This window comes from Amblyomma mixtum, chromosome 7 (genome assembly GCF_055824585.1).
Source record: "Amblyomma mixtum isolate Tamu chromosome 7, ASM5582458v1, whole genome shotgun sequence".
Lineage (NCBI taxonomy): Eukaryota > Metazoa > Arthropoda > Arachnida > Ixodida > Ixodidae > Amblyomma > Amblyomma mixtum.
The window spans coordinates 47,821,142-47,841,044 of record NC_143018.1 but is presented as its reverse complement, the minus strand read 5'-3'; the positions used below and the strand labels follow the sequence as shown (position 1 = coordinate 47,841,044).

Sequence of the window (19,903 nt, the reverse complement as noted above, 5' to 3'; positions counted from 1 at the left end):
TTTCGAAATCGCTTGTTTTCTTGCCGCGTGTCGTACGATATCAAGCAGTGAATCTTACTGCAGTGATTAGTCCCGCTGCAGCTAGAGCGATAGAACGGGACTAACTATCACGCTATTTTGCTAGTAATTGTCAAGCTGGCATTATTCTTATGATCAAAGGTATGATTGCTTTTGCTTGATTATATCAGGACAAAAGTTCGTTCTCACTATTCAATTAATATAAAGGATATGCTCTATTGCATTCATGGTCTTATGATCATAGATATGATTGTTTTTACTTGGTTATAACAGGACAAAAGTTTGTTCTTTCTATTGAAGTGAAATAAAGGCTATGGTATTCTGCATTCATGGTGGCCTGGCATCCGTTCGCAGAAGTATGATCTTGAAGCGAAAAGCTTCACTAGGCTCGTCAACACCGGATCACATGGTGCGTGCTAGCCCTCTACATTACATTCGCCATTGTGGTGATATGCGATGTGGATGTAACTGGCTGTTTCATCGCCCGATTGCCGTAGCTGTGTTTTCTCCTACGTGGATGCCAGGGGCGTAGCCAGAGGGGGGGGGGGGGGGGGGGAGACCTTATGAAGCTTCAGCCCCTCCCCCCCCCCCCCCCCCCACCCCGCCAGATTTTTTTCGAACTGCCACGCACCGCTAAACAAAAGAACCGCCGGCGCCGGAAATCATTCTGGATTTTGTCCCCTACGTCTTTTTCAGACTAGACAAGACATTTGGGTGCGAACATTGCTAACTCGGTTGGATTTCGTGGCAAAGCCCATGCACCTGCAGTCACGTAACGCAAAAGAGCCCTATACTAGCGCAAACTTTTCATGGGCCTATCATGGCAAGCGGGCTCGCCGCGCCATCTCGCGGCGGCCGTGGAGTCTACGGAGTCACGCATTTCAATTCCGAATCTTAATGGGCACAAAGTTCCCATAACTTTCGACGCGAAAGCTGCACTGACACTTCAAAATTCGTGCTTTAGATTTACAAATAGGGAACTTCAATTAATTTAATAATCTTAGAAACTTTTGAGTCAAAGTTGCACTGACTTTTTTAATCTCGTACATCGGACTGTACAACGAGACAAGCCAAATCAACACACTCTTAAACAAGTTGACAAAGCACGCAGTGAGGTCCGATGAGACGAAGCGTTGTTGTGCCGTCATGTCACAGAAGGGAATATTATCCATTTTCTCTTCGCACTTCTAATGTATATTTTGCAAAATTACTCGTTTATGAATGTGGTCGCTGTTTCAACTAAAATGTCGGTGTAATTACTCGCAACACAGGACCGGTGAGAGCTGCTGCAGCGCAGTACACTAGAACAAAGGACAGCGTCAGTGAGATTTTTCTTTGTACAAAGATGTAAAGGTTCTTGAACGATAAAGATTCCTTTAAATATTTGTCCTCTATACTTGCTCATACCATGGCCTTTACGTTTTTTCATATCAGCAGCGTGCACTGCTTTGTTTGTTTCGGACTGATATAGTTCTAGACTTCGAGTAATATTTTCTTTACTTTTCAAATACGCAAAAACATAGAAGTATTCGTATCAATTATGTCTGCCACAATTTTTAAGACTTGCGAATATATTCTTTTATTAAAAAAATACATATTTCACTTGTCTTGACAGTGCGTAGCGTCAATACACAATAGCATTGTCAATGGCAATGCATTTATTATTCTTGCGTTTCATCCCTCCACAATTCTATGAGGAGGCCGCGCTGCAACATGAGCCCCCCCCCCGAACAAAATTTCTGGGTACGCCACTGGTGGTTGCAATGTGCGCGCGAGCAGAGGCCGCCTGTCCTTCCTCCAGAAATCATTTGAAGCATTTCCCGTTTGTGAATTGTGTGATTGCACTGCTTGTATCGCAATGCGAAGCTTACGTTGCGAGAAATAATAAGGTATGGTACACCAGCATTGTGATCTGGATGATCGCTATATAAAACCAAATTGGTATCTGCTCCCAAAATGATTAGACAGACGGTGAACATTTGTAGCTCACTGGGGGCTATCGACGTGTCGATATTTCGCCCGGGTCACCCCCGGTTCTAGTTAAGTACTGTCGATATTGCGTTGAGCAAAAGGCGGCAAGCTTTTAGAAAACATCACTATTGAAAAGGGCAATTTTGAAGACAAATCACAAAGTTAGCCCTGTTGCAAACACTTTATATCTTGCGGTTGTTTTTGCACTTAAGACGTCCTTTACTAAAAGATGGTAGCGCAAAATCACCTTTCGCAAGAGCTTGCGCGATAACGACTTATTACTTTTTAGGGAACTGTATCGCAAGCTAGTATCGCATTTCTCAGAAGCGGCGTAATCCTTCTATGATCAGGTTTCGCCACGAGCTCTTTTATGGCGCGTTTGCATAACTTTCAAATCTTCTTTCCTCTCGCCCGCATGTTGTTAAGCATTTTACCGAGCACTGCCAGTGGCGTTTCTCATGTTCCGCCGGTGTGATGTGTTTGGGTGTCAACGATCACAGCACGGCAATTTATGTATCCGTTACGCGTCTCCTTCATTTCACATTTTTGAGCCATGAAAATGATAGGCGTTAGTTGTGATATGCGTAAAGACTTCACAGTGCGTCCACTCGAAAACTTGGCGATTTCGAGTGCGCGCCATGTTGCCGGAATGACGTCACCGGCCACCTCGTCTTCGCCAGCTCAGGTTTCCTCGCTCTAAAGCGCGCAATTCTGCGCGACGAGTGGACGGTTACAGCACCGGCCAATCATACGCTATAAATGCCGCACAAAAATTAAGACCTCCATTCGAGTGCGCACGTCGAGTGATTCCTAACGCGCGCCATATTCGCGATGCGAAGCTGACGTCACCGGCTTCCTTGTCTCGTTACCCGCTTTGCTCCTGCATGCATGCCCTCCTCTAGAGCTGTAAGAGGAAGCTCAACTGGGGCTGGACCTGCGCAGCATTCTACTGCACTGCGCAGCGCTCTTCAGGTGGTACACGCATGGGTACAAATCTCCCACCCCGTTTACCATGGTGGTTTCGAACTCGCCGCCTAGCAGCGCCAAGTAGTGCCGTTAGCCGCCGGCATGGCTCGCTCGCCGTCGTTTCCCTCTCGGCATTGGTGCCGCCGGCCGTCGGTACCCTTGCTCTTCTTGCACTCCCGCGCTCTCTCCCGTAGCCTCGCCATCGCCGCTTCGCCTAGCGGCGCTGTCGTCATTTGCTCTTGCGCGCCAGCTGGAAAATTTTGCCGGCTCGTGATTCGCTTGCCGCATGGAGGAAGGAAAACTAAGGAGAGGCCCTTCGTATTCCCAATGCATTGACAAGAATGTGGCGGAAGTGACGTCAAAATTTAGGCTTAAAAAGTCGGGCCACTAGCAACGTTTCTAGATAAAGACAGTTGGGAAACTTCGCCGGCGAGCCAAAGAGCAGAGCGGCCCCACGCGATCGCCGTCTAGGCGGTGGCGCTGCGGTCGCTTTAGGATGAGCGCGTCGTCTGCTACTGCCAGCCTGAGGAGCGGCGGAAGGAGATGGCTCGCGTCCGTTAAAAAAAAAAAAAAAAAAACGTATTTAAGGAATATTACCCGCCCGAGGAATATTATCAACATAAACTACGAAGAGGCAAGCGGTACGTCATGTTTCTCTAAACCGCGGAAAGAAGGGCTTCCGGTTTTTTCCGATATTTACCGCCCAAAAGCTCAACCTCGAGCATCCTGCCCTCACGTACCCCAGACGTGGAGCGCACGCGGACTTCGCAATTCGTAGATGAGCGCGGCTAGAAGCAGCCGCCGCCGGCGCAGACTATGCGAGGCGCGAACTAACGTTAATCATTAGCACAGCAAACAGTGACCAAGCGCAGTAAATGGGCGCCGCGGCGGTGAAGAGAAATCGTGGCCTCTGAGATCAAGCGTGGTGTTAAAGTACGGATGCTTTAGCTGGTCACGGAGGCCATGGAAAACAACGCGGTACTCCCACCACCCAAGAGATGGCGCTCGCATCTCTTTGAGATGAAATCGGCGACAGAAAGGGGCCGCATACCCGGAGAGAGTTTTCCAACTGTCTTTATCTAGAAACGTTGGCCACTAGCAACGTTGTCGTTGTTGCAAAGAAAACTCGGGCCACTAGCAACGGCGTACAGCGTCGTTAGCGTCGTTGTTGCTAGGGGCCCGAGTGTTTCTCGGTGCACACTAAACAATTTCTCACCCTTAAGGGTGCAAATCAGTTTGTCCCCAGACGAACACCCTTTGCACCCAAATGGGTGCTCGAAAAAGGGTGCTGAGATAGGGTGCAGACATCAGCACCCTTAAGAAAGGGTGCACAGCATGAAATTTTGAAGGGTGTAAAGGTTGCACCCTTACTAAAGGGTGCTATTTTAACCATAACACCCTTCAAAATGGGTGTTGAAAGGGTGCTCCGCATTGATTCACCGAACAAGCAATAGGCTAGGATTGATGCAAGACAGCAAATGCGTCCATATATGTAGAATGATCGAATCTGCAGACAATGCTGGTTGACAGGCCACTGCTGGCAACACATTGCATAATGTTCTATAGCTACCCAGTTTTTTGGATCACATGCATGCCAATCGAGGGCACCTCCATGCACACATGCATGTGCCGGATATGCTTGGTCACCATCCAGACATGCCTGCAAGGAAAAATTCATTACGGAAAACAATGCTGACCACTTCAATAGTAACATACACTTCCTTGACAACACAGGCAGATAACCCATCATACAGCAGGGCCACATTTTCCTCATTTCAGGCATGTGCGGCACACGGAGCCTTGTATATATGCATATCAGAGTGCACATGAGTGAGTGCATATGAGGCTATAGTTTTGGCATAGCAGAGCAAATTTATTAAAAACACTAATAAAACACTTCACACAATGTGTCTACATATCACAGAAAAATACACATCACCCTGACTATACTTAACTACACACTTTTTGTGACTTTATTGAGAAACTTAGTAGCCACTACTCTTGGTGTGCTTAGTGTGAGGCCAAGAAAAAGGCGCTCTAACACTACAGGCGTGTTGCAGAGCTTGCGTTCGTACTGGACACTGAAGAGCCAGTTGGCCGATAAAACAGCCGCCAGCCCCTCCTCTGCTCTTTTGACCATGAAGTTTCTCCCGATCCACCTTAATATGAAGAATGTCTGCTTCTTCAATCTGCTGTCCAGTGAAAATTATACATGGCGTTGCCGGAACGCTCAAGTCCTGTTGTGGCAAGAAAATATTTCATTATTAGAAACAGCCCATGAGGGATTAATTCAATCCCATCTCTCCATGCTTAAGTCACCCTCTTCATAAAGTTGTCTGTACATTATACATTTTTTCAATACAATACAAAGAATGTTAACAGTACAAAATGGCTTGTCTCATATTTACACATGCAATTTTCGTTTATACGCAATGTTAACTTTTGGACCATAGCCAGCAGCACTCACAATTCTTAGATGACAACTTTATTACCTTTATTTATTTATAACACATTTGCTAACAAAATTTAAACCATTACACTAAAGTAATTACGTTGATATTAGGCTTCTCCTGTTTAATGTAGTATAGTCCATATATGTAGAATGATCGAATCTGCAGACAATGCTGGTTGACAGGCCACGCATTCTAGCAGCACAAAATTAAGAAACTTACCTTCTCTCGCACAAAAAAAGCTGAGAGCCCATTCATCTCTTTAACACTTGCAGACAGTATCCGCACAACTGCGACTGTTAGGATGTCTGCAAAAGCAAAACATTTATAGGGAATGTTTGAATGCACTTTTTTAGTATCTTCTTAAAGTTCCCTAATTATATGACAAAGGCTGTTTAGAAAGTGAGTTGTTTGTAATCTTCTGTGCCCACAAGTAATGAAACATTGCTGCTAGGTTAACATTATCTTATTTAAGTCTGCTCTATCTTGATGGCCATTCCAACGGGTCTTCAAATATTGTCTAGTGCTTGACACAGCTAAAAACATTCCTTATTTACACATATAATTGTGCTATATTACAACAGTTTTCTATTCCGCAGACTAAGCAACATGCCATCAAATTCTTTCCATGCAGGACCAGATACGAGTTGCAAACCTCGAAAGAACCAAACCTTTAAACACAGATGAAGTCTAATGCTATGCCTATAAGATGAAACCCTGCAAAAATAATTTGACACAGAGTGTAGGTCTGAAATATAGCAATAAAGCCTTTGTAACACTACTCACATCGCGTTCGCAGCCTCTCTGGTGCCATTTCTCCAGCACGTCGGAGAGAATCCATTATGCTTGCTTCGCAAGGAATGAGTTGCATTTGGGCTGATTTTATAATCTTGTCAATCCCCTCTGCTATGCAAGCTGAAGGGCTGACCTTCGTCAATCTCTGAAAGTCACTGCAAAACTGAAAAAAAAAGTATGTAAAAGTGCTTTACAACAAAACAGCAACGCATACAAAGCGGTGATTTTACTTTATCATGGCATCTACTGAATATAAGGCAAGGAACTGACGAATGCACAGTTCAAATGAGCACTCTGACCTCACAAAATACTAACACCACCTTATTTCTGAAGGTGTACTTGAGCCTGAAAATTTCGAGTCACACACGAAAGAAAACCAAAAGTTATGATGCTGACAGTTTAACCTTGGCACAAGCACAGCCTTCGTGGCACAGCTAATGGGTCTTCTGCCCAAATGCATTTGAGCACTAACTTTTTCACCACATCAATTTTTTGGAAGCAGTAGCTGAGTTTTCTTGTAGTACAACAGAACATGAGTGCACAGAAGAGATGTGAAATCTCAAGAAATTTTGGAAGTTAGAAAACAGCTATTTTTTGTTTTCTTCCCCAGAAGAATGCAACATTAGGGGGAAAAAACGATAAAGCACATTTTCATTCAACAAACTTATCTTGAAAATCAGAAATAAGTAAAGAATTTTGTTGACATCAGAGCAAAAGTGCTGCAAATCGTTTTCAGGAAAAGTTAGTAACAATGCATAGAATGCAGTTGACGCAAAGCATGGCATCAATCTACCAGGTATGACGGTTCAGTGACTAACGTTCGGCCGCAGATTCCAAGGTCGGCAGTTCGACCTTGGCCACTGTGATTGTATTTCAATAGAAGCGAAATGGAAAAACGTCCGTCTGCTATGGGATGTGAATTATGTTAAAGAATCCCAGATGACCTAAATTAATTCGGAGCCCTCCACTACCTTGTACTTCAAAGACTTGACTTGCTTAAGAAGGTTCACTCTGATAATCAAAAGAGTATACCGGGGGCACTGAAGTCTGCTTTAGTGGAGAAATGCGAAAGCAATGTGCACTACTGCTGTTTCTGTTGGTGCATTTGTGCAATTTAGTTCGCAGTGGCCACCAAACCGCACACCATTCAGAGCTCCTCCATGGGCCAATCCCCATACTAAATGCAGAATTAGTCATTCTCTGCTGAACGTTCACAGACGCCGGTGAGTGCTCATGCCACTGCCAGCACAGTGGGGCAGCGTTTAAGCGAAGCGCCAATGCATTGGCAAGTGGCTCTTCTTGCCACAAGCACCCATAGCAGTGATGGAAGCAGCATTTTAGTTTTTGGAGCAGATTTCGGAGCAGTAAAAATGCCAGTTTGGAGCAGCCATTGGTGTTTTCGGAGCAGTAAAAATGCCAGTTTGGAGCAGTCATTGGTGTTTTCGGAGCAGAAAAAATACCAGTTTGGAGCAACCATTGTTGTTTTTGGAGCAGATGGCGAATAAATTACGCCAGTGTACCTCCCGTGTTGAAAGCATCACTGAAGCGACTGACAATTACAGCTATTTATTATGAAACACACTGTACATTTCACACAACAGTCAACACGAATGACAAGAATTCGGATGGTTTAGTACACACCCGCCTTGTTAAGTTCATCAACAACTGCTCTTTTAAAATATGGCCCAAGGCCATCCGACACTATATACGAGACTTTTTTTCTGCCACACTGAAATTCTTTTGCAACCTTTGAATCTGGAAACATCAGAGGGAAGAGCGAGGTTGCGGTGTCCCCCCATGAATATGGTATCCCAGAAACAGCCACACCAAGAACAAAGTAAGTCTCTGCCAATGTGACACGATCTGCTTCAGATACATCCGGTCTTGCGAGAAGGCATGATGTCAACAGAGCTTGAGCAGCAGCAGGCTTCTTCAAAACTCCCAGCTCATTCCTGTGTTGCTTGCAAGCTTCAACGTGTTGCTTATTAGAAGCATGCCGTTTCACAGCATTTACGCCATGTTGTGAGCAGTTTATAACTTTGTTGCAGATAATGCAAGTGGCCTCCTCCTCTTTTGGTCCTGCTCTGCACCACACAGCAATACAGTCACCATTGGCATCCTCTTCATTTAGCACCTGGGCCTTAAACTTGCTTTTCCGCCCTGAAATAATGAAAAAAAAAATTTTTTTTCAGACTACTGACAATTGACAACTGCTGGCTCGGATTGTAAAATACAAATAGATATACACATATAAGCTTACTTCATGTCAATCCAATACGCGCCAAAGACCTTTAAACTGATGTCTGAATCTGAAGTCACACTGTTTCGGCCGCCTGCTACTAGCGAACTACGCGCTCCGTCAGCGCCTATTTGGCCTCGTTTGAAAGCCCGCGCTTTTATTTTTACTTTCTTTTAAGCAACCGCGAGCAACACGCAACATGAGAAATTGTACAAAAATTATACGCAACGTGTGATTCCATTGCGATTTAAACCAAGTGACCAATGCGGTTGTTTTCGATCGGCTAAAATAAAGGCCCGCGCCTGCTACCTGAAGCGTGCTAACCCTAATGTCGTCGAGTAGTTATCCGTGCCCACTGGTGCGAAAAAGTCTAGGTCTCTGCGTTATTTCGGTCAGAAACGGAAAAAGAGTCAGGATGCAAAGCGTGCTCGTTATGCTGTTCATGCTGCCAACACCGCGTTGCCACATACGCGATGGACAACAGCGAAGTACCGAGCCTTCGACGTCGCGCAACAACGTCGTGACTGAGGACGTTTCCGCGTGCACAGTGCCGACTCCAGACGCATAACGATAAACACCGCTACCGTGACTGAAAGTGAACTGGCGAGACGCGCGCCCGGGAAAAGGTGACGCAATTTCAGTCATATCGCCATCTGACTTGCACCAGGAACTCAAGAACGTTTAAACGCGGTGTCGATCTTACAAAAGGGTACATAAATCACCCTGAAAAATAGTCGAAACTTACCTCTGATCGTTGAAAGCGCCATGTACCCGGCAGCGAACCTGAAGGCAGCCCACAAAGAACACGACTACAGTGTTCTAACACTGGAAACACGACTAAGGGCCGTTTCACATGCATGCGATTCTCGCCTGCGACGCTGCGAATTCTGTCGGTCTGCGACTGGGGAGGGCCGTCGGTCTAGCCGCAGACGGCCTGCGACCAAGTTCCGTCCGGTTGGAATCCAGTCGCAGCGTCGGTGTGTTCGCTCTGCGACTGACCAATGGGCAGCGCCGGGACGGCACGTGATGTGACGTCACGCGGGAGCAGCTGCCGCGGCCACGACCGGTCTCCAGGCGCGCGAGCGAGAGCGCACGTGCGTCGAGACCGGCCGCGGCGACAGCTCGCACGTGACGTGACGTCACGCGCCGTCTCGGCGTGGGGTCACGTGGGAGCTGTTCCCGCGGCGTAAGCAAAACTGTTTATTCTAATCAAAACATACGAAATATTGCCTTGTATCTAAAAACACGCTGGTCATAACATCGTCAACACATTCCGTGCAGCGTTTCTGTCGCGTTTAATCGTGGGTTGCCTATGCGAACATCGAGCAACCTTGCGTGTCCCTCCGACCGAATTCGCTGGGTACGCGTTGCATGTGAAAGCACTGTGCGAAAATCGCACTGCGGCGTCACCGACTAGGCCGACTATTTTCGTTCTAGTCGCAGCATGTGAAACGGCCCTAACAGCTTGCCAACGTGCGCCGTGTAAACATGGAGGCGGGCGCGGCTTGACCCGGCTACGGCGAAGGCTACAACAGGCTTCCCTGGATTTTCAATAATGATGATATTAGACATGTTTTCGGTTTCTGTGTGGCTTGACGCTTGACGTTTTTTCGCCTTCGTTTTCGCAGCGCCGTTTCGGCGCAGATGCGGCGCAATTACTAATAAAAATGCCTGTTTGGCGCAACATGTAGCAGCATTTTTCTTTTGGCGCAGTTTGGCGCAATTGGCGCAGCACTTCCATCACTGCCATAGGGTGTGACCCATGTTGCTCTCCAACTAGGAGTGCACACTTTCTGTTCACACACTCGATGCACAGAACACCGCGTCATGAGCCAAGAAATAAATGCTTTCACATTAAAAAATAGCAATCATTTCTTCGGCTAGGCAAAGTCAAAACAGCGTGGTAGTTCGAGCTGCTTTCATTGATATGCTTCGTTTTGTTTCACTTGGTTTTGCATCTTAAAACGTTGCCACGCTAATGTGTGTAGGGTGTGTCTTCCTTCATGGGCTAACCCCCTCCCCCCCCTGTTACTGTCCAAGCTTACAACCTGATTACCACCTGCATGGTTCTTGCTTTATATGTTGTTAGTACCTGCCCAGTGATTACTACTTAGTCGCCTGAATGTGCGACATCAGCATAAATCACCCATAGTGCATCCCCCGCTGGAGGTAAGCAGTGAGCCCTGGCTTAAGAAACACACAACAGCTAAATGCAGGAACTGCTAGTATAAGTGTAGTCACTAGAGTCTAACTACAGCAGTAACAAAATTGTTGCATCACTATGACATCATCGCTGGGTAAAAAAAATGTATGCTCATGCACCTTTTCTTGCATTAAGGCTCGAGAGCATACAGGTACACAACGCTTTGTATGCATTCCCCCCGTAGAGCAGCTCAGTGTGCACATTACCAAACTGCGACCAGTTTTTTTTTCACAACACAGATAACGTTGGAATCAGGAGTAGCCGACACATGACTGATGTCAGCAGTTGCTTGCTACAAAGACATTGCCACGATGTGGATGGTTGATTCCCAAACAGCTCATTTAGACAAAATTTTATAGTGCGTACTGTGAGGTGCTACTCTGCAGAAAATTCAGCTTCGAAAATTGGCATTTTTTCTTCCATTTTTTCAAGTTTTACTCAATCACTCGCATTTAGTGTGCATTAAAAATTTGTTTTTCGACCAGTCACAGAACCTATATTACTTTTTCAACAAATGCTGCCTCACCTAAGAAGTAGCCTAAAATAATGTAAATGCTGTCTCTCAAATATAGTAGGAAGACTGGCGCTCTGTCTCGTCTTTCTTCTCCTGTGTGTGTGTGTGCGTATGGTTTGGCGCCTTTGAATTTAATTATGAATAACTACCAACTAGCCCAACAACAAGTTCTTCTAAGATAGTAGGAAGAGTTGACTTAGCTTTTCAAAGTTCCTTAAGTAAGGGTATTTCTCCTTTGCCTCTTGAACAGTACTTGTTGAAAGCTCGGTAATCCTATGGCGGGAAGTCAGCGACATCCTTTCCTGCATTTGCAGTTCATCTGGGGAGGCTTTTTGCCTGGGGAGGAGCAATCTTTCTATACACTGCAAATGCTATAAAAACTGCAGACTGACGCTTCATCAGATATGCATCTTAAGAAGATATCAAGAGAAAACAACCAGAACATCTATAGAACTTTCATCATTAACACAAGAGGAGAGACCTCCGTCAGCATGCCTTCGATCACTCTTGAAGAAGGAACTGCTTTATCTGAACTCTTAAGCTCCTTGGTCTCAGAAATTGTCTCCCGCTGTACTACTGCACTCTAATTGTACGCCTTCTGTGTAAGATTGAGTAGCATGTCTCTGCCAGCCAATTCCAACACTAAATTCACTGTCAAGGTTCCAGAACTAGTCTAGTATATAAATTAGGAGGAACTGAAATGCATAAGATCAGTAATGAACATTCTCATGGATTTGTTGGATAGTATTCTGAAGTTAGCCTCTATTCTAAATGCAACAAAAGGCCATAGTGGATGCCTATGTGAAGCGTGTTGTGCTTCAGAATATTTATGACGCTTGGACTTTAAGAATCTTAATGTTCAAAGCCAGTGTTATGATGAGGAAAGCAGAATTACATCCAAGCAGAATCTCGGTGATACAATCACGTCTGTCACAAATTTCGATATGATTCGAATTCATAAAATTTCGTACCACAAGTGTACTGTGTATGAATTTTAAAATCTGATGTGTAGAGAAGTTTTACTTGAAATGGCGGCAATATAAGCATGGGAGCAGCGAACACGACAGTGAGCAATAAGCATTATCCTGACATCAGCACCGCCATGACTGCTAGTTGAAAAGTGCACACTGCAAGCACCGATAAAGTGAGCAGCAGGCAAATGTCGTTAGCCATAACGGATAGGTGTGGTTTCAGTTTCCATGCTACAGTGTATTGTTCATTTGTTTCTGAACCCTCTTTTCCTCTTCCACGCTCCAGCACAGAGTAGCAGGTTGATATATAGATATGTACCATCAGGCCGACTTCTCTGTTTTTACACTAAATAAATTTTTCTTTACTACATGGTTAACAGGCAAAACAAATATTAATTTGCGATACTATGAGGCTCATTATTGAGATCATACTGTACCGCTCTATGCACTTACAGATTGAAGGACACATCAAGGCCATTTTCGTGGTCATCTCTGCCACTGGCCACAGTCCTGTTTTCGTGGTCATCTCCGCCACTGGCCAGAGTCCTGTCAGACACAGTGGGCTGCAAGAAAAAGCCAACAGCTCATTCATGAATTCGGAACTGAGTTGTGATTTCACTGACTACACGACTACTGAATCCAAATACCTCTGAAGATGTCGATGCACACTGCTGCTCACTGACATGTGCACGTAGCTGAATTTTGGACAAATCTGGGATACTGTCCTCAGCAGAAAGGTTGACGTATTCATCAAACGTCTTGTCCAAAATCTGGAAACGGCAAATAACAATTGGTTTTTATACTGTGCACGAGTCTCAGGAAACTCCATGCAAGACAAGTTGGTGCGGCAAGGACCGCCGTCACTGCCTCCGTTGCCTAGTACAGCAAAACAAAGTAAATGTGCAACAGCAGAGCTATGCACACGGATTAGAAAACAGACCAGTAATGTACACTAAATTTATTCTGATATGAGCAAAATCACTAATATGCATTTGCATGGTGAGCGATCCTCCACCGACCACTACAAAAATCAGCAAAGTGGATGAAGTGCTTGTACTGGGCATGAAATGCCTTTCGCTCTTGTGTGTGCTAGCACGTAGCCCCACAAGAAGTGTTTCAGCCTTTTGTTACTGACAAACAGTTATATTTTCTTTTTTTTTTCTCGGTTATGCTTCACAGCCGCGGCAAATCGAATATTATGTCCATTGCGGACTGTGCAAGGCAGCGGCGATGACAGCTAGGTTGCATGGCGCGACTGCTAAGGCAAAGCCAGACAAAGGGGGAGCAGCAGTATGGCAAATGGTTAACGTGTACAGTCAGAGGGTGACTGCCTGGTTAGTCAAACTACGTATGGGTACTATCTCCGGGCGAATAGGGAAATTTTGGAAGACTCAGAAAATAAGCTACAAGACAAGAGACATGAACAAAACGCTTCGACAGCACCGCATCGTATCGTAGCTGGCCGCCGTCGCCCTGAGGTTCATGCACATAGGTTTCGGCCGCGAAGCCCGAAACGCGACTGTGAAAAACGAAACGTTTAGCGCCCCTCCAGTTACTGTTTATTTCAACCATCGCCAGAAATAATAGCACAGTTCAGCAGTGCCTGTTCTCGTAAGGCCATAGTAAAAATAAAAACTGCTGCATGTAATCCTTACACATGAATAGCGCAAAAGAACACAAAGGAAGAGAACAAAATGTGCCATGTGCTCTTACACAAACAAATGTAAAAGCTACAGCTCGGCCCGCACGGTTACCAAGCGGAACACGACGCGAACCAGGCGCGAACCATATATTCCACTGCAAATTGTATAGCTCTGGTCCTCACGTGCATGAATATGCCATGCCTCTCTTAGCGATGTGAACACCATCCGGATTCGAACATTTGCCGAAAAGCCTCAGTTGGCAGTATTTCCGCGTAACGCTACCTTATCGGCTGCCACCGCGATGGCTCAGTGTTGCACTCGGCTGTTGACCCACAAGACGCGAGCTCGATCTCTGCCGCGGCGGTCGCATTTCGATGGAGGCGAAATGCTAGAGGCTCGTGTATTGTGCGATGTCAGTGCGCGTTAAATGAACCACAGGTGGTCGAAACTGTCCGCGGCCCTTCACTATGGAGTCTCACAAAAACTCGGTCGCTTTGGGACGTTAAACTCCATACACCGCCACCTTATCAAACGCAGCTGAAAACAAGGAAAGGAACACACGTGCACTTGCCTGGAACGAGCATGACGCCAGGTCCAATTTGCTGCCAAGAACCGGGCACGCGCGCACTGCGTCTTTGAGAGCGCTGAGGGTGTCGCCCTGAAGAATTCCACCGTGCCCTGAAGCGTATAGGCTCGTAGCGAACGTCGTTCGCGCGCCGACCACACCAAAGTGTGGTACGTTAACTAGGCAACGCGGCATCGCGGGGCAGAATCGTACACACACGGTCGCACGCAACGTTTCGGTCGCACGCACTTCCAAACAGCAGGCTCTGACAGATGCAGCAATCTGTTGAAGCGGCGACGGCACCAAGAAAACAACATCACGTGACCGTAGCAGAACAAGAGGCAGTCGCGAAACTTCTCACACACAGCATGCAAACAATATTAGCAGTTTAAAAAAACTTCAAATTATTAGGCCTAAGCCGATGTTTCTGCCATCTATAGGGAAGAAACAAAAACACAACTACGCAGTTTGGCACACTAAAACTGCACAAACATTTTACAAATTTCTTCATAGGTGTCAGAGCAACTTAAAAGTTCTAAAATTAATAGACAATTATGGGACTTGTTTGAGTCTTTACTGAGAGGACTATAGACTCCCAGCGAGGGTGGCCAGGCGAGGGCCTCTCACGAGTTTTCTTTCCTGCTTGCGTTGCTTGCGTTCTTTTTGTTCTAGAAAGGCCAATCATGGGTTGGTGCGTTGCGCTTGGTGAGTGTTATCGGTGTATTAAGGCTCTAACTGCGCAGGCACACTTGCAAAGCTAAGACGATTCGAGCAGTACCAAATTTAATGTCATTAATTTTAATTCTCATTAATGAATTAATTGATTGGTTAATTGTCATGAATTAATTCTCGTCGCATGACACTAGCACCTAATGTCATTAATCGACTGCTACACGGGAACATGTAATGTCATTAGGTTCGATTGACATTCACCATCGAATGAGTTAGGGGAACTTTCGCCTTCGATCTCGAACCGAATGCGTACTCTGGACACCAGATACGCACCACAAACAAGCGACGCGAAAAAATAATGTGCACAATGCCAAACCTAGAAAGTATATTTAATTAGTTCTGCTAACAAAAGTTACTGTTGGTGTGAATCTGTTCACACTAGAGGCTGTCGTGGATAGCTAGTACTCTCGATCTCAAAAGCAGCCAACCGCAGCGGCCGAGCGTGTAGCAGGGTCTTCCCCGCGACCGTCGGTAATTTTGGGTTGCGTGTTTCTTGCTGGTTGGCGTTCCATGTTCGCTAAGCTCGAAAGTACTTAAAGACGTAACTGAGCAGTTCACCTTTTGGAAGTCATTTCCATGCTCCGCGCGTGTCCGCGCGCCGCCATGTCAGCCATTTGGTTTGTTTACATTTATAGGATTTGTGGTTCACTGTGTAAACATTTATCGCTTGTATTTGCTGCTGCTATAAATTACATGAGTAATATGCACACATAATCGCTATGCATTTTCGACAATAAGGAATGACAAAGCAAACTGTAGTATTCTGCAAGGCAAATAAATACGTATTCTGTACAAAGGATATCAGCTGTAGTTCTCGCCGTGTTTTTCGTTTAGATATTTGCTTATATCTTGGTTATATCTATCCGTACATTAATAAATATACTCAGTTCCATGTACACCCTTGTGAGCACTTCAGCACCCATTAGTTGTAGCACCCTTCTTGCTCCCTCGTTTACACCCTTCTGGTAAATGCACCCTTTGCTTCCTGCTTGTAGGGTGCTGCGGCTCAATAGGGTGCTCAAAGGGTGTGAAATAGGGTGTAAATTTATGGCACACCCTTTTTTGCACCCTTAAGGGTGAGAAATTGTTTAGTGTGTGGCGATGGACGGGCTTTCGGCACGGTGTGTTCGGCCTTGCGTGTTAACGTCTACATGCCTGGTGTCGTGACGTTACGCACGCATCTAAGATTGCTTTTAAATGCAGCAAATAACCACTCATTTGATATTTTATTCGTCAAACTTGGTGTCGTTACGCGGAGCGATCGATGCATTGAAATGAATCTCGGGAAAAGGTGGCACTCCGGAACTGCGCTTCGACACGCGAAGAAGCGTTGATTGTTTTGATCAGCGAACTTTCGCACCTCGCCAAACAGCACAGAAACATGAAGCCGCTCTCGGAGCTGCTGAGCTGCGTTTCGAAGGCCACACGGCGGGTGTACGGTAGCCCGAGGAGGATGGTGAGCTGAGCTATATAAGCGGCGCGCAATGTCGTCTTTCTTCGCCTGGCGTCGGAAAAGGTTCACCGCACCTGTGCGCCGGTCTGTGTCTAGGTGCGTGTTTGCGGGGAGGGAGGTGTAGGAGTGTAGCGGCGAGCGGCGCGGTTTTTTTTTATACCTTTCTTTTACGAAGTGCTTGCGAGCTGCGCGCGATCCCCGCCCCGTATAGCTGGGTGGAGAAAGAAGATAGTGAGGAGAGCCGAGCCAACTTCCGGTTGCGGGGCAGCTTCACAAAAAGTGACGTCAGGGCCTCTCCTTAGTTCTTTCCTTCCTCCATGGCTTGCCGCTTGCTGGGACCGTCAGTGGTGTCCGTGCTTCGAGCCTGGCGCTGCGTCGACGATTGTATGTGCTGACCGCTTCCTTCGTGTTCTACCCTTGAGAACGTCACGATGGAAGGCACGGAGTACACACTGACGGGTTTCGACGAATTCCTTGAGCGCCGACGGGTTGTCTTCGTCGAACCGCTGCCGAGCACTCGAGTCTGCGTCGTGTGCGGCGTGGTGTCCTCTCAGTCTCTGCTCCTGCCCTGCGGTGACGTGTTGTGCCACGTTTGCGCTGGTTCGAATGGAACGGACGGCGGCACGTGCCCTTTGGACGGCGTGGCTTTCACGGAGGCCGATATGGTGCCAGTGAGCTTCAAGCAGTGCCACTTGGAGAAGCACCGCGTTGTCTGCATCGTCAGCGGTGAGAAGTGCGGCTTCGCTGGCAGACTGTCTGAGCTGAAGGATCATCTTGCTGCATGTAGGAATGACCAGGTGACCTGTGTCAAGTGTCAGAGTTGCGTAGTTCGCAGCGCAGCCGCCGAACACTACCGAAAGTGCTCGGCCGGGATTCCTCCGCGCAAGACTGTGAGCGCCGCTGCCATTGCGAGTGCCGTAGAAAAGCTCAGTGGCATGAAAAAAGATCTGGAGAGGTTGCAAGACGGGGTGTCGAGCGGGAAAATGGAGCAGGATGGCGTAGTCAACTGCGCCAACTGCCTGGTGGAACGCATGGCCTCCTTTGAGAATGATTTCATCCAACTAGAAAAGACCGGTGCTGACAAATTCGACGTCATGGTTCCAGCTTTGACGCAGCCGGCAGTCAGTGCGATACCTCTTCGCGCTACTTCCAAGCCGTGTTTATTTATAGCAGACTTTGTGTTCACCGATGTATATGCTGGTTACAAGGCACTGAACGGTGGCAAGAAATCACACCGCCTTTCGACGAGCACCTGCACAACAGCTGGTTACACCTTCAAAGTGGATTGCGTTTGCATGAGGGGAAAGAACGAGGCGGTGTTAATATATTTTAACTTCTTTCTTCGCGATGGTGCCTGGGATGATTGGGTAGAGTGGCCTTTTTCGAAGAAGGTTACTGCGATCATCAGACATCCGAGGGATGAAGGAAAAGACATCAGGCTGCCGTTTCGCATGGAGGATCCCAAGCTGATAAGGAGACCACCGCCGGAGACCTGGAATTTGGGCTCATCGACGGTGGCCAAGGACTGGAGCGACCTCCATATGCAAGGCTTCTTCCATAGCAAAAATCTCTTCATCAACGTGCAATTCGAATAGCGGAATCTGCGCTTTCTAAATTCTTCGTTTCGTTCTTTGCTTGTTTGTATGTTTTTGTCGCGACGCGTGCTTACAGCGAGACGACAGAGATCTGGTTGGCTCCCATATAAATTTTTGTGGCTTCCGTATGTTTGGAGACCTGTCATGCCCACATATAAACGTTTTTGGCTTCCGTATGTTTGGAGACCTGCCATGCGCACAACGTTGCTAATTAACTTTTTTTCTTTTTTTAAGTTTTTAGTTCTTGTTTCGTTAACTGTCTGGCTCTGAATTGCTGAAGGTGAATAAAATTTTTCGATCATTAATTTTTTTTTTTGGCTGACTGGTTGAATTGGAGTTTATGGCAGCGGTCTGCTGGTTACGCGGAGGTTCAAGTTCTTGAGTTTACCCATTTAGTTTGAAGGCGCTCTTTCGGCGCTACTGCTTGGAGTAGCAAGCTTGTACTGTTCACAACCGGCTGGTTTTTCTTCAACTCACCTGCGGTACACTCTCATGGCAAATTAATTGTGCAGTTTGTAACTCGACGTGCACGGTGCGCGCATGGTAATATGAGCGCAGGCATGCTCCTCACAGTTTACTTAAACAATCATAGGCAAAGCTTCTCCTGCACGTGGAATGGCAGTGGTACAGAAAGCTGCACTTGTAAGGCCAACGCACTACTGCACTGAGCGGCGCGTAAAAACCGCATGACCGCGCGAGTAGATGTAGCGGCCTACTTTCTAGTGCATCGCCCACCGGCATAAAGTAATTATCATCGCGCAACAACGTGGTGGTTCACGGATTACATCACTGACTTCATGACGTGGCCGCCGCGCGCTCGGCCCTCATTCCCGCTAGTCAGCGAGGTTATAAGGCCTTGGAACGGAAGGAGTATAGCACGTCGGAGCTCTGAACCTATTTCGCTGTTACCAAGTCTGCTCTCGGCACCGCATGCGCCTAGAAGTGGCTGCGACGTAGATCTGTGGGTGTAGAAGAAACATCAGATACCGTTACGCGTTCCAGCTTCGATTTGAAAACGGCTGCTTCAGCCGAACAGGGACGCTCTTGTGCCGCGTCGTTGAAAAATTCCCGTTCATTTCCAACTCTTCAACTTAGCCGCACGCGAACCTCATCCTCTGGTTCAAGCCACCACTGATTTAAGTTAGGCAGTGTGTCGAGCGCGCCGCTAATGCATGGTAGCAAGGGGGTCGCATTGGGGGTCGTTTCTGCGATTGAAGAGAGAGAGTGCGTGTGCGTGCGTGCGTGCGTGCGTGTGTGTGTGTGTGTGTGTGTGTGTGTGTGTGTGTGTGTGTGTGTGTGTGTGTGTGTGTGTGTGTGTGTGTGTGTGTGTGTGTGTGTGTGTGTGTGTGTGTGTGTGTGTGTGTGTGTGTGTGAGACAGAGAGATATATATATATCTAACCTTGGGATGTGGTGTCAGCACTCAAAAGCGCGCATACTTTGAATGGCGGAATTGAGTAGCGATAATTACAGACAGGAGGCTGAGATGTTGCAAGCTGTTAGCCTTGCGCATTCTGCCAGGAATTGCTCCACCGTAGCGGCACTTAAATGCTAAATGAGGTCACATATCCTGACTGATCGACATAGCTCTAAACACAGTCACCTATAACGGTCAATAGTGAACTCCTGTTGTCATCTCGAGTCCAAATTCGAGTCCTGGAGGAACTATAAAAGAAGGAGTGAAGCCTCCTTTCTACATAACACTTCTGCGGGCGGGTAGACAAAGGTAGTGAAGGGAAACTGTCAGGGGCTCCTGTTTTCTTGAGGGAAGCGAACAACGCACACCTTTC

General features: G+C 46.8%; 2 protein-coding genes and 1 pseudogene across 4 annotated transcripts; 1 reads left to right on the top strand and 2 right to left on the bottom strand.

The window, feature by feature from the left end:
* Positions 1–4,900: 4,900 nt before the first annotated feature.
* Positions 4,901–6,388, bottom strand: LOC149335957 (uncharacterized; annotated as a pseudogene). The gene is made up of 3 exons (XR_016284130.1): positions 6,192–6,388; positions 5,628–5,713; positions 4,901–5,192 (listed from the first exon to the last, which is right to left on the bottom strand). The product of XR_016284130.1 is annotated as an uncharacterized LOC149335957 (transcript).
* LOC149335956 (uncharacterized) lies at positions 6,389–14,664 on the bottom strand. 2 transcript variants are annotated; one of them, XR_016284129.1, is made up of 5 exons: positions 14,342–14,664; positions 12,775–12,897; positions 12,581–12,690; positions 9,185–11,492; positions 6,389–8,360 (listed from the first exon to the last, which is right to left on the bottom strand). XR_016284129.1 is itself a non-coding variant. In XM_089552497.1 (4 exons), the coding sequence occupies exons 1-4, from the start codon at positions 14,528–14,530 to the stop codon at positions 11,330–11,332; spliced, it is 585 nt and encodes a 194-aa protein (XP_089408623.1). In that variant the 5' UTR covers positions 14,531–14,664; the 3' UTR covers positions 6,389–11,329. The 2 variants fall into 2 exon arrangements, 1 of the variants encoding a protein (XP_089408623.1); XM_089552497.1 differs by having other exon boundaries at positions 6,389–11,492.
* A 2,180-nt stretch (positions 14,665–16,844) lies between these two features.
* On the top strand, positions 16,845–18,395 carry LOC149335955 (uncharacterized). Its single transcript, XM_089554604.1, has one exon. The coding sequence runs from the start codon at positions 16,952–16,954 to the stop codon at positions 18,113–18,115; it is 1,164 nt and encodes a 387-aa protein (XP_089410730.1). The 5' UTR covers positions 16,845–16,951; the 3' UTR covers positions 18,116–18,395.
* The last annotated feature ends 1,508 nt before the right edge of the window (positions 18,396–19,903 follow it).